This window comes from Nicotiana tomentosiformis, chromosome 6, assembly GCF_000390325.3.
Source record: "Nicotiana tomentosiformis chromosome 6, ASM39032v3, whole genome shotgun sequence".
Lineage (NCBI taxonomy): Eukaryota > Viridiplantae > Streptophyta > Magnoliopsida > Solanales > Solanaceae > Nicotiana > Nicotiana tomentosiformis.
In genome coordinates this window covers 137,084,532-137,097,447 of record NC_090817.1, presented here as the reverse complement: position 1 = coordinate 137,097,447, position 12,916 = coordinate 137,084,532, and the positions used below count along the sequence as shown (strand labels likewise).

Here is a 12,916-nt window from a genome sequence, read left to right as displayed (position 1 = left end):
GAATACAAAGTCTGATTGATAAAAGTCACTATCTGAAAGTATAGAATAGTACAATAACTAAAAAGGAAGGGACTCAAAGTCTGCAGATGCCAAGCAGCTACCTTGATAGTCTCCAACAAAATAAACTCTGAAATCTAGCAGCCGCCGTATCCGGGAGCACCTGGATTTGCACACGAGGTGTAGGGTGTAGTATGAGTACAACCAACTCAATAAGTAACAAGACTAACCTTTGTGCTGAAAGTAGTGACGAGCTCCGCAGGTATAGTCCAGTATAAATAATGGTACAGAAATATATGCATGCTTTCAAGTTCAACAGTTAAACTCACTACAAGTGAAATAGATCAATACTGCATGATATGAGGAATATGACATCTCAGTGGAAAGACACTGGTCACTAATCATTTGGTCACTCGGTATTGTTTATGGCCAATCCATCCCGGGGATATTCCATCCCGTATATATACACATCGACTGATAGTCAGTCACTCAGTACCGTATAAGGCCAATCCAGCCCTCAGGCAATTTATTCCCCAAATGTAAATGATACGGACAAGATCCATGCCCAGGAAAAATTCATCACAATATAAATAAGGCAAGTCCATGTCCTCGGAAGTCCATCCCGAATATATAATCATCTACGCTCACTGGGGGTGTGTACAGACTCCGGAGGGGCTCCTTCAGCCCAAGCGTGATATAAAGCCGGTATGGCCTACTGTAGGCGGGCAGTCCCGATCCGTATAATAATAAAGTCTATAAGGCCTGCTGCAGGCGGGGCAGCCCCGATCCATATAATAGTAAAGCCTATAAGGCCTGCTGCAGGTGGGTAGCCCCGATCCATTTAATAATAATATATATAAAGCCAATATGGCCTGCTGCGACGCGCAGCTCGATCCCATAAATATTCTCACAATGGATGAATATGAGTGAGGGTGAAATGTACATTTTTAAAACAATTAATTTAACAGCAACACGATCCCATGGGTCCCAAAATATTGGCACGTAGCCTAAACATGATCTTTAATAAGAGCCCCAGCTCAATTTCTCTAACACGTGGGAAATGTTCAGATAATAACATGATTCTTTAATTTTTACAACTTCACAGAATTTATTTAAGTCACAATTTCAATGGTGCACATCCACATGCTCGTCAACTATCATGTGCGTCACCTCCAAATAATTTATATAACACCAATTCGGGGATTCATACCCTCAGAACTAAGTTTAGAAGTGCTACTTACCTCAAAACCGCGTAATTTCTTACTCCGCTATGCCCTTGCCTCGTGAATTGGTCTCCAAACTTCCCGAATCTAGCCACAAACAGCACAGTACAATCAACATAGGCTAAAGAAATCAATTCCACAAGAAAGATACGAAATTATAGCCACAAATCTGAAATCGGCTCAAACCCGGTCCCCGGGCCCATGTCTCAAAATCAGACAAAAGTCACAAAACCCGAAAGCCCATTCACTCACGAGTCTAACCATACCAAATTTACTCAAATCCGATAACAAAATCCCATTCAAAACCTCAAAATTCTAGTCCTAGAACTCTTCCTCATTTTCCCCAAATTTTCATCTCAAAACACTAATTAAATGATGAAAACAATGATATATTCGTGTATATTGACCAAATCTGAGTTAGAATCACTTATCCCAATATTTTTCCTCAAGAATCTCTCAAAAATCGCCTCTCCCCAAGCTCCAGTTTGTCAAAAATAGAAAATGGGACAAAACCCCCATTTTATAACTTAAAATTTATGTCTAGGCGCTGCCCTCGATTTCCAGCATAAAATTTCCAGCAGCTGGTTAAGTCCAAATTTTGATCTGTTAACCATCCGAAACTCATCCGAGGCCCTTGGGACCTCAACCAAATACACCAACAAGCCCTAAAACATCATACGAACTTAGTTGAAACCTCAATTCACATAAAACAACGCTAAAACCACGAATCATACCCCAATTTAAGCTTAAGGAACTTAAGAATTTCCAACTTCTATATTCGATGCCGAAACCTATCAAATCAGTTCCGATTGACCTCAAATTTTGCACACAAGTCATAAATGACATAACGGAACTATAAAAATTTTCAGAATTGGATTCCGACCCCGATATCAAAAAGTCAACTCCTCGGTCAAACTTCCCAAAAATTCAACTTTCGCCATTTCAAGCCAAATTTCACTACGGACTTCCATATAATTTTTCGGACACGCTCCTAAGTTTAAAATCACCACCATACGGAGCTATTGAAATCATCAAAACTCTATTCCGGGGTCGTTTACACATAAGTCGATATCCGATCATTATTTCAACTTAAACTTTAAACCTTATAACTAAGTGTTCCAATTCATTCCTAAACCTTACCGGATCCAAACTAATCACCCCGGCAAGTCACATAACAACTGTGAAACATAAATTGAGCAATAAATGGGGGAATGGGGGTACAACTCTCAAAACGACTGGCGGAGTCGTTACAACCTAGAGTTTGACTGCATTCTTGAATTCGATCTTATTTCATCTTGCTGTTATTCCTACTTGTTGCAATTACCTTTTCTTTTTTCAGTGGTTCTCTAGCCGGGGGTCTATCGGAAACAACCTCTCCGCCCTTCCCGGGGTAGGGATAAGGTTGCGTACATCTTACCCTGCCCAAACCCCACTCGTGGGATACTACTGGGTTTGTTGTTGTTGTTGTGATATGCAATTATCAAATAAAATATATTTAAATTCTAAAACATGAATTGTTATTTTTTCGTCCACTTAAGAATAACATTAGTTCGTAAAACTATTATTTATTTAGTAGTAAACTCTTTCTTTAGCTACATAAAAATAAATTTCTATAAATTTATTATTTATTTTATTGTAACTCCAATAATATAGTTATATAATTCATGTATATCTTGCTCACAAATTAAATTAAATTATATAACAATTCTTTACATCATGTTCCGAACTAAATCACATTAAATTCCATCTTATTTTTATTCACATGAATTCCATGTTATCTTTTTTTTTTATTTATAAATTATTCATTATGCAAAATTTATCAATTTACTCAAGTTATTAGTATCGGATAAACTCATTAAGGAGGCAAAGCACATGTGAAACTTTAATTATGGAGTGTTCTTAATGAGAAGCACATAGCAAGATAATGAAAAAAACAGAAAGTCAAGGAAAGAAAAAGGTATTAAAGGGAAAGGGAAATAACACTTCTCGTGTGATTAGCTCTACTGTTTACATACATACACTAGGCAGAAAAGAAAGAAGAAAGCCAGCGTCGGGCCTCAACTCTTGCCAGGTGACATCAAAAAGCGGAAGCGGTTTCTTACGGATTCTTCTTCCCTCAGATTATCGTAATCTATCGTCTGTTTTTGCTTTTACCGCTCTATAGATTTGATAGCACTGATTCATTAGGGTTTCAGTTTCAGAAAAACACAGCACCGATTTGGGCAATGGCAGCGGCGGCCTCTAAGGCAGCCGACTCCTACATTGGGAGTCTCATTTGCTTGATTACAAAGTCTGATATTCGTTATGAAGGATTTCTCTTCCATCTCGATGCTCTAGAATCCACCATCGGCCTTCGCAACGGTATACACTTCTGTTATTATTATTATTATTATTATTATTTTTTATTTTTTATATGATATTGTTTCTGTTTTGATCACTCTGTGTTCTAGTTGTATTCATAAAACTCTGGTCGGAAATATATATATTTTTGGATATATCATTGTTAGTTTGTGAATGTGAACATGTTTGTGCTATCAGAATTTTAGGAGAGCAAAGCAAAAAATTAGGAATCGTTTGCGTGTTGTATGGACTGAGAATTGAATTATACATGTGTCAAACTGCAGGGTTTTCAGATTTTGATTTCTGTTGATAATGTCAATTTGAAAACCCTGCAATTACCTCTATTTTTTTCGAGAAATTGTTTGACTTAAATCTTCCATAAAAAGAAGGTATTTAGGACATGAATGTTTTTTCTTACTTAGGAAAGAACAGCTATTCATAAGAAACGTTCCTTACTAAGTAGAGAAACTCCCACCATAAAAATTAATGGATCGAGAGATGCTGGGAATTATCAATTGAAGCTTCTTATGTATATCTTCCTTGACTTATATCTAGTCCAATCTATCTTATGCATATTGTATTCTATTGAACGTCGTTTTGTGGTGAGGTGCTTTTCAATAAAATTGGCATTAAAGCTGCAATGAGTTGTCTATTTCAACAACCAATAGTAAAAAGGAAAAAGTCGTTTAGACAGTGGTTATGATGGTTTGGTAGCCCCAGGTTAGATGGAAAATGCGAAGAGCTGAGGGACACTTGTGTAACTATCTGAGAATTTATTTCTTTTCACCCTGAAGTTCTGAATGATTCATGCATGCACATGCAACATGTGAGGAAATGTTTTATGCAAAGAATAGATATGTTGCAAGATTTTGATGTCTGGGGGGTATGCCAGTGAATCAAACATCCTTTTTTTGTTGCCGTAATCAAGTTATTAGAAGCTGAGTCTTTGTCAATTTTTATTACTGTAATATCAGCTGGTCGCTTGAGTAAGTGCGGACAGAAGGGAACGTGCATGTGTCCAGTTTTTCAACCTTCCAGTTGATATAAAGGCCTGAGTTGAATTTCAAGAAGAATTTGTTCAGAAGCAAATAATTACTTCCCCAACTAGTATTTTAAGATTAAGCTCTTCGCTTTTTATGTGGAGCAAATGTTGTGGTTAGTGTCTCTTTGTGTCATAGCAATTTGATGAATTTTCTAGATCCTGAATTTTGTGACTTGCCTCTGTTAATTTTTTTTGTATTGACAACTGTTAAGTTGTTTGGCCAGATTAATAATGTTTAGGTATTTGGCGGTGTAGTCGACTTGTTTCACCTTGAACTCTTAGCTTCTTGTTATACAAATTTTTGACACATGAGTCATCTGTATGCTGCAGTGAAATCATATGGGACAGAAGGACGAAAGCAGGATGGACCTCAGATATCTCCCAGTGACAAAATTTATGAGTACATTTTCTTCCGAGGTAGTGACATAAAGGTGAACGCTACTTCTGACTTTACCTGCTTACTTTTTGTGTGCTTGGTGTTTTTATTAGAACTAGATTATTGTCATAAAAACTTTGGATGACCTACAGCTGTTCTGGTGATTAATTCGCCTACATGCTCAGTTATCATACCTTTTTTCTTTCTACAACAATGAAGATGAGAGAAACTGCATCTGGGATTTTCATTGGAACTTTCCATTCGGACATTCTTGTTTCTTCATTTGAGCTTTTCACAACGCCAACAGATAGCTACCATGCAAGAGTAGTTGAATTATTTCTTGTACAGTGCCTTACATGGTTGTTCCCGTTATTTTTTTTATTGTACTCTTCCAGAATCATTTTGGCGGTTAATCATTGGAGTGCATGTGATAATTGTGAGTAACTGCGTAACGTGCTGATTCTGCTTGTGATTTCTTCACGTCCAACTGTTTCTAGTTGCTAAAAGCCTCTATGATCATGGGTAGGATAAGGCAGAATTGACAGATTCGATAGTGGGAATTCGTATCCCAAATAACTAAATAGCGTCAGTGAGGATGCCCAAGCTCAGTTCAAGTAGCTTCTCTTTCAGCTTAATGGTGTGGTAGGCTGATTTTCTCTCGACATGCTGAGTTTTTTTGCTTGCACACAGAGTGAATCTATGTGACAAGTGTTCCTTAAATAATATTTATCTTTGGAGATTGGAGTTACGTAATGTGGTGTTTGAATAGCATTTTGTTGGCTTCTCCAGTAAAAAGAAATGAAGATATTAGTTAAAACGGTATTTATTGAATGGAAATAATAGGCGGCATCATTATGCTTCTTCTTTTGGATTGGATCATCAATTAAAACTGTCAGACTCATTTCCAGCTTCTTTGCTGCCAATGGGACTTGTAAGAAGGGCCAGGTTGAAACTTTCAAAAACTTTTGTGGCTGGGCTAATGAGCTGTCTGGTTGGGTGGCCTAAGCTCAAGACTAGCGGGCTAAATTGATAAGAGTCTGTCACTGATAAAGACATAAGTTCTACTATTATCCTTGTACTTACCAGGTATACTTTGAAGTTTTGCATTTCTGAAAAAAGTGACACTCAACGAGAATGCTGAGACCCATAAAGCATTTTCTGATCGTGTACAATTACTCTTACTTACTATTAAGCTCATGCCGCAGCAATAATTATTTCCCTGAAATGGAAAAAATTGGCACTAGATTTTATAGATCTTGTTAGCTCGCTGAATTTTATTTAGGAGTTAAAATGCCACTGTACTGGAGCGAATGAATGGATCCCGTTACTTTATTTAACAAAAAAAGACACGGGAGGTTCCCAGGTTTCTCATCCTCTTTCTTTCCCGTAAAGCCTCAAAATACTAAACAATGAATCTTCCAGGTTGTCAGATATAGTGGGTTTAGAGATTGGTATTAAAGGTTTGGCATAAAAATCTAACAGCGTCTAGATGGATCTTGGTGAAAATCTATATATTTCCTATTGTTTAATCTAACACTAATTTTGTTCTCATGAAATAGTAGCAACTACAAAGATGTTTCTGCACTACTCTTAAATGAAGCACTATCAATTTTATGGCTTGTAATAAGAAAGAAGCAATGTTGAGGGAAAAAGGGGGCTGTGGGTCATTGATCAAAAACTTAATTGCTTGTCTTTTCAGTTGGAGAAGTGATCTTACATTTGACTTCTCCTCGGATGTTGTATAGTATGTCTGATGAAGTTTACCTGAATTAGTGTTGGAGCTATTCGTCTAAGGGTTTTTTCCGGCTCTAAGTATGGGCTCATTCTGGATATCTGCTTCTCGTTTCCCTCGTCTCACAGGATCTGCAGGTTATATCCTCACCACCCCCTCAAAGTACTTCAGTTGTTCCTGATGATCCTGCCATAATACAGGTATGTTGATTTTAATATGATGGATTATCATTCTGTTGCATCTTAGAGATTTAACTAACTTTAATTTATTTTAATTATTCAGTCTCATTTTCCTAACCCCATACCGTCAACCATGGGCATGACATCTCCTGGTGCTGCACAAGTAGCAGATGTTAGTACCAGTGCGCCGTCCATACTCCCTGTTGCACCTTTCCAGGTGAATCTTGCCCCGAATCTGTCGCCACCAAGTTCTAGCCTTTGGGGCTCGCTTCCTCCTCCACCTGTAAATATCAATGGGCCTGCTGTGCCTAATTATTGGCCTGGATTAGTTGGGTCCTCAGGAGGAGTTTCTCAATTTCAACAGCAACGTTTTCCTCCACCACCACAGAGTTTGGTTGCATCCCTTCCCATTCAGCAGCAAGCACAATACCAAAATGTGAATGCATCTCTAGCCGGAGGATCTAGTTTGGCGGCACAACATCACCCATTGCTGCTGCCTATTAGTACTGCTTCCCCAAATTTGCTCCCCCCAATGCCGTCATCTGGGAAATCCAATGCTGAACAGCCTGCTAAACCGTTTCTTAATTTGTCATCTATTCCAATGCCAAATAATGCATTCCGTGCTCTTCCAACTGTAGCAATGGATTCTGGCCCAATAACGGTGTCTGCTCTGGAAGCAGAACTTAATGTCAATGCTATTCTGGCTCCAGTAACTAAAGAACCAAGTTCCACCATTAGCACTTCAGATTCTTTCTCCACAATCTCGCAAACTGTGCCATCTAATGTAGACACAAAAGATGCATCTCTCAGCAATCTGTCAAGATCATCTCTCTTGTCACCAGAGGTGCTGTCAGGAGTGAAGGATTCCTCATCACCTCAATCATCGCAAACGTCAAACGCTGATGTACAGACTGTTAAAGCATCAGTATCAGAACCTCTGCCTTCGGGGAGTACAGAAGAAACCGTGGAGTCAATACCAAAATCTACAACTAAAACAGTATGGACACTCTCTCTCCTTACTTCTCACTTCCATTCGTTCGCTCTCCTATATTGTGATGTGCCCATTAATGTTTGGCAACTAAGCTGGTATTTTAGCTTTACATATAAAAATTGGAAACCTGCTGTTTCCTTGTTTGATAATATCTACCCTTTTCTATTTTTGATGTTTCTGTGCGTGGTTACACTTGTTCGTTATTGAGTAATTTAATTCTTTAGCCTTAGTAATCAGCTTGATGTTGTTGTAGTTTCTTTTGATCTTCATTAAGGAAAAAAGAAATGAAGAGACCCTTAACCAACATCCACTGACGTTCTGAGAATCATATAGTTAATCATTTTTGTGCGAGGCGCACTTCCACATTTACCAATTCGAAAAAGCTTTTGCGGGAACCCTTTAAATAAATGCACATGGATATCATCATAAGCCCACTTTTAGTTTCCTACTTACTAAACAACTTCTGTGATAAAAAAAAATTACTGTTTTGTTATTGGTTGCATTTATTTCCTCCATCTTCCTTTTCTGTTTGCAACGTTACGTAGTTCCTGTTTTTCGCATGTTGTCTGGTGCTGTATTTCATGATTTTACTATCTGATACAACTTGGAGATCTGATTTTTTTTTTTTTTTTTTTGTGTGCGTGACACCCATCCTTGTTCTCTCTCTAGTTACATGGATCTACATCATCTCATCACAATAGAAGTCACTTTGCTCGGGGAAGAGATGGGGTAATTTTCTCCATATCTTGTAGTTTCTGTTCTCGTTTATGCCTCTTTAGGAGTGTTGATATTTACCTTGTGGGCTGTTTTATGTCTATTCAGGCACATCAAGCCACATTATCCACTCATCACAATAGTAGAGGCCACACACAGAGAGGAAATGCGGTAACCTAAGTCACTTTTTTGTGTGCCCTATGGGTGGTAGACAAACTCCTTATTTGTTGTCCCTGCCCCAGCCCTCCCTAAGCCCAAAAAAGGGAAGTTTGGTTTCTGCGTGGATTCTGTCATATGCCCTTTTTTCTTTGTTGTAATTTATTTCAGCCAAAAGGAGCTGCTGTATATACACATCAAAGTTATAGGAAGCATGCATCAGGAAGAGGAAATGGGGTAACTTTAATTAGTTTAGAGCATGTGATCCATTTGTTTTTCCTCTTATGTAGTTATGGCTAAATTAAGTATTGAACTATGTCATATACTCTTAACCAGAAAGTAAAGGAAGTGATTTCTTCTTGTCCTTCCAGCTTGTTGGAGCTGCTCTACATTCTCGTCAGAATAATATGGGCATGGGCAGAGGACAAGTGGTAATTCAGTTGGCTAGTTTTCCATTGCTTTTTAAACCTTTTTTTTTCTTATAGTCCTGATCATTTCATGTTTTTGCCATGCTGCTTTGTGAAGTTGCTTCTTTCTCTGGTAAATTCAGTATTGCTAAGACTTTCCACTAGTGGTTTGCTATCCCCTTTCATCAGATGAATGCCAAATTTTAGTTTGCCCTTTCTGATTGTGTAAACTCCAAGTATTTGTATTCTTCATATTATGGCCTACCCCATTATTTAATTAATTCCACATTGTTCCAGCCAAATGGTGTTCCTCAACTCAATCATCGCAATGTGGGAGGTCAATTTCGCGGACGCGAAGCAAAGGTAACTGTTCTTTATAGCACTTGATCTCTTTGAAATTCTTGCGTGGATGTGACATCCTTGACAATTCCTAGTAGCTAGATCCGTACAAAATATACTAGTTCAATTACACTGTGTACCTCCTAGTTCTTTTATCATGGTAAAGTTTGCATTATCAACCGACACTCTTTTCCTTGTCATCTGATGACTAATAGGCAATTCATACTTTAGTCACATGGAACTCGAAATAGATAACGATCCATGACCTTGAGGCGTCTCATTCAAGTTAATATCCCAGGGTGTACAAAGGAAACCGACAAACCGCACTAAACCGATAATCCGAGTCAAACCGAGAAAAAAACCCGAAAAAAACTCGACCATAATTGGTTTGGTTTGGTTTTAACTAAAAAAAAGTCAAACCGAAACCAAACCAACTCAACATTACATGTATAGAAGTTTTTAATATATTTAATACATAAAAATATTTATTGTAGCGTCGTTTATAAATATTTCTTAAACTTTTTCATGGTTTTATCTTTTAACATATTATTTCAAGCTTGGACTTATAATTTTTGAATGCTCCAATAAGTTTTATAGTCCATAAATTTTAGTAACTCAAATAAATCCCAAACCAAAATCAAATCAATACTAATGCTAACAAAAGATGTTTAATCTAATTGTATTAAGAATGTCAATAGTGTTGGATATCTATTTTTAGTTTTTTCATGGTTTAGATAAAATGTATAACTTATTTGTTTTTTGGTGTTTAGTCAAGTAAATAATAGTACTTATTAGTCGTACTTATTTTAACAAATTAGTAATTTTAGATTATGTTCATCCTCATTATAGCTTATTAATAATATTTATTTTATGCGACTTTGTATCTTTATTGTTGAATATTTTTGTACAATGTCATGACTCATCTCATATTTTATGTTATTTTTTTCTAAAAATACCTTATATGGTTCTTCTTTACTAGGTTAAAAGAAATATTTGGAGCATAAATTCTACGTTTTATGCTATGAAGACTTTACGAAGAAAAAAACCGAAAATCCGGGAAAAACCGAGATTAAAAAAACCAAACTTTTATTGGTTTGGTCTTTAGATTTAATAACCCGACACAATTGGTTTGGTTTGGTAATTGAAAAATCCGAACCAACCCGACCTATGTACACTCCTGGCCAGAAGTATGCCACTATGAACAGACAATCAATCCTTGACCTCTTATTATAGGCAAGAGTGAAGGCTCGATTTATCAATATCATAAGAGAAGAAAAGCAAGTCAAGCAGTACGCTTGGTTCTTATTGGCTTGAGATTCTCCATTGTGTGGTTCGTTCTTACGACTTGGATTATCTGTTTCATGGCTCGCAAGAAATCGTTCCAATGAGAAATCAATAGAAAAACAATTTTCTCTATTGGATTCTCAGTTAGCTGACTAGGAATCATCTAGCAGCTGCACGAAAGCCTTTGTGCCTTAGCGCCTTCGTTTTCTTGCTCGTTAGCATTGTTTTTTTATTTTGAAATAAGGGGCTGAGCTTGAAGAAGCAAAGCGAGCCTAGAATAGCAGCCTATTGCAGCTTCTTTTACACAAACTCTGTAACTTCTGGAATTGAAAAAGGAAGCTTTTCCATGCCCGGTCAAGATCAAAAGAACTGATCGCTTTCTACAATAACAAAATCGCTTACCTTGGATGCAAAATCTTTGAGCATAACAATTTACAAGGTTATTGATGTAGCTATAAAATCTCATTTCCAACAGGTCAAAACTTGTTTCGAGTATTGAGTAGTTTGGGGAATGTTGAGTGACGATTATCGTGTTGGTTGGTTTTAAACAAGCTGCAGGATGCAAGCCTCTTGACATTTGTACTCAGAGCATACTTTATTTTTTCCAGAATTCCCATTTGGTTAAAAGATTCTCCGAGGAGTTCGATTTTGAGGCAATGAATGAAAGGTTCAATAAGAAAGAGGTATGGGATTTTCTAGGCAAGAGTAACAAAGCTGAATCAGATGATGGAATCGGGGATGGGAAAGAGATGGATTACAGTGATGCACAGGATGAAGCTGGGGATGGAAATGCAAAACATGATTACAAGGTAAGCTGCAGGTGGAAAGTATATGTTCGCGCTTCCAAATTTTTCTCCATGTATCTCTCAATTTGCTGTTATTAACTTTATATTCTACAGTCTGTTTATTGTAAGGACGACTTCTTTGATTCTCTTTCCTGTCATACGCTTGATCGTGAATCTGGAAAAGTGAAGTTTTCTGAACAAAGGAAAAAAGATGCCGAGGTAATTTGATTCTTTGCCGTATCTCAAAAAAAAAAAAAAAGAGGGGGGGGGGGGGGGGGCGTTCCTTTAGAAATTCTCTTTAATTTTGATTCCTGAAGAGACTTCTTGATGTGTTTTCCAGACATTTGGTGAGACTCAGAAAAACCAACGGGGTCGTGGCCGGGGAGCTCGCATGCCAGGAGCATCTCGAGGCTCATATCGTGGAAGAGGCTATGACAATGCACGTGGTGGCCGCGGCCAAGGACGGACTGTTTGGGGTCGTGTCACTTAAAATGAGCTTCTATGTGTGCCTGTGAATGATGTTCAGGAGGTAGATAGTTGACATCACCTGGCAATATCTAGTTATAGTAAACTTTTAGTCAGGTTTAGCGTGACAGTATTGTTAGTATAATAAACAAGGACAGAAGGGTAGAGTTTGCTGCTGAACACTGAGGTTCAAAGATAAGCTATCGTATCCGGTGATTGTAGGAGTATGTAATCAGTCACAACTGGTTACCTGATGCATAAACACCTTTGCTTTACTAGGAGAAACTAGTAGCAACAGTTAGCTGCTTTGAATAAAATCTGTCATGAATTTTGTGAATAACAAAGCATTGACATGAAAAAATTTAGAGTCTTGTTTTTGGCAGTGTTAAAAATTGATTCTGTGGTAAGCTAGAGGCAACCAGCAGTAGGATTCTGGATGACAGCAACTACCCTGCTGGATACGATTGGTACATTTCCAGAAACTGATAGTAATAGCTTGTGTATGTCACAAACAATCGAGGAGGTATGTTTGGTAATGAGCTTGGCGCAATGGAGGGTTAAAGGTACTGGTACTTTCTTTGCAATTTTATCACAGGTTGAATTGTTTTTTATGAGGGAGTGCTGGTGTTACCCGAGTCAGTAGATTGGGTTATTGACCATAGGAATCTAGGTGCCTATTATATGGTGTTTCGTTTGTAGTAATAAGTAGATGAGAGTATCGTCTTTGTTACATACTTCAAAAAAACTATCAAGTGATCTTATGTGTTGCAAAAAGCTGCCAGAGGTTCCTATTTAGAAACGACATGTCAACGGAAAGTGTAGTAGTACTAGTATAGTATGTTAATGCCGTTCTTAATTTATCCATACTTCCCTTTAAGTTACTCGT

General features: G+C 37.6%; 1 protein-coding gene across 4 annotated transcripts; it reads left to right on the top strand.

The window, feature by feature from the left end:
* Window positions 1–3,129: 3,129 nt before the first annotated feature.
* On the top strand, window positions 3,130–12,422 carry LOC104102214 (protein decapping 5-like). Of its 4 annotated transcripts, none has more exons than XM_009609869.4 (13): window positions 3,130–3,291; window positions 3,422–3,581; window positions 4,933–5,033; window positions 6,839–6,910; window positions 6,993–7,886; window positions 8,550–8,609; window positions 8,703–8,765; window positions 8,922–8,987; window positions 9,122–9,181; window positions 9,455–9,520; window positions 11,389–11,589; window positions 11,680–11,784; window positions 11,906–12,422. In XM_009609869.4, the coding sequence occupies exons 1-13, from the start codon at window positions 3,145–3,147 to the stop codon at window positions 12,053–12,055; spliced, it is 2,145 nt and encodes a 714-aa protein (XP_009608164.1). In that variant the 5' UTR covers window positions 3,130–3,144; the 3' UTR covers window positions 12,056–12,422. The 4 variants fall into 4 exon arrangements, with proteins under 4 accessions (XP_009608164.1, XP_009608163.1, XP_009608165.1 ...); XM_009609868.4 differs by having other exon boundaries at window positions 3,416–3,581; XM_009609870.4 differs by having other exon boundaries at window positions 3,192–3,346; window positions 3,416–3,581.
* Window positions 12,423–12,916: the final 494 nt, after the last annotated feature.

What these genes read in the sequence shown, in the direction of transcription:
- LOC104102214 (XM_009609868.4), top strand. Translation starts at nt 3,145, where the DNA reads ATGAAAAAAACAGAAAGTCAAGGAAAGAAAAAGGTATTAAAGGGAAAG. An exon ending in ACACACAGAGAGGAAATGCG is followed by an intron (nt 8,766 to 8,921) that starts GTAACCTAAGTC and finishes AATTTATTTCAG; the next exon opens with CCAAAAGGAGCTGCTGTATA. An exon ending in GCATGGGCAGAGGACAAGTG is followed by an intron (nt 9,182 to 9,454) that starts GTAATTCAGTTG and finishes ACATTGTTCCAG; the next exon opens with CCAAATGGTGTTCCTCAACT.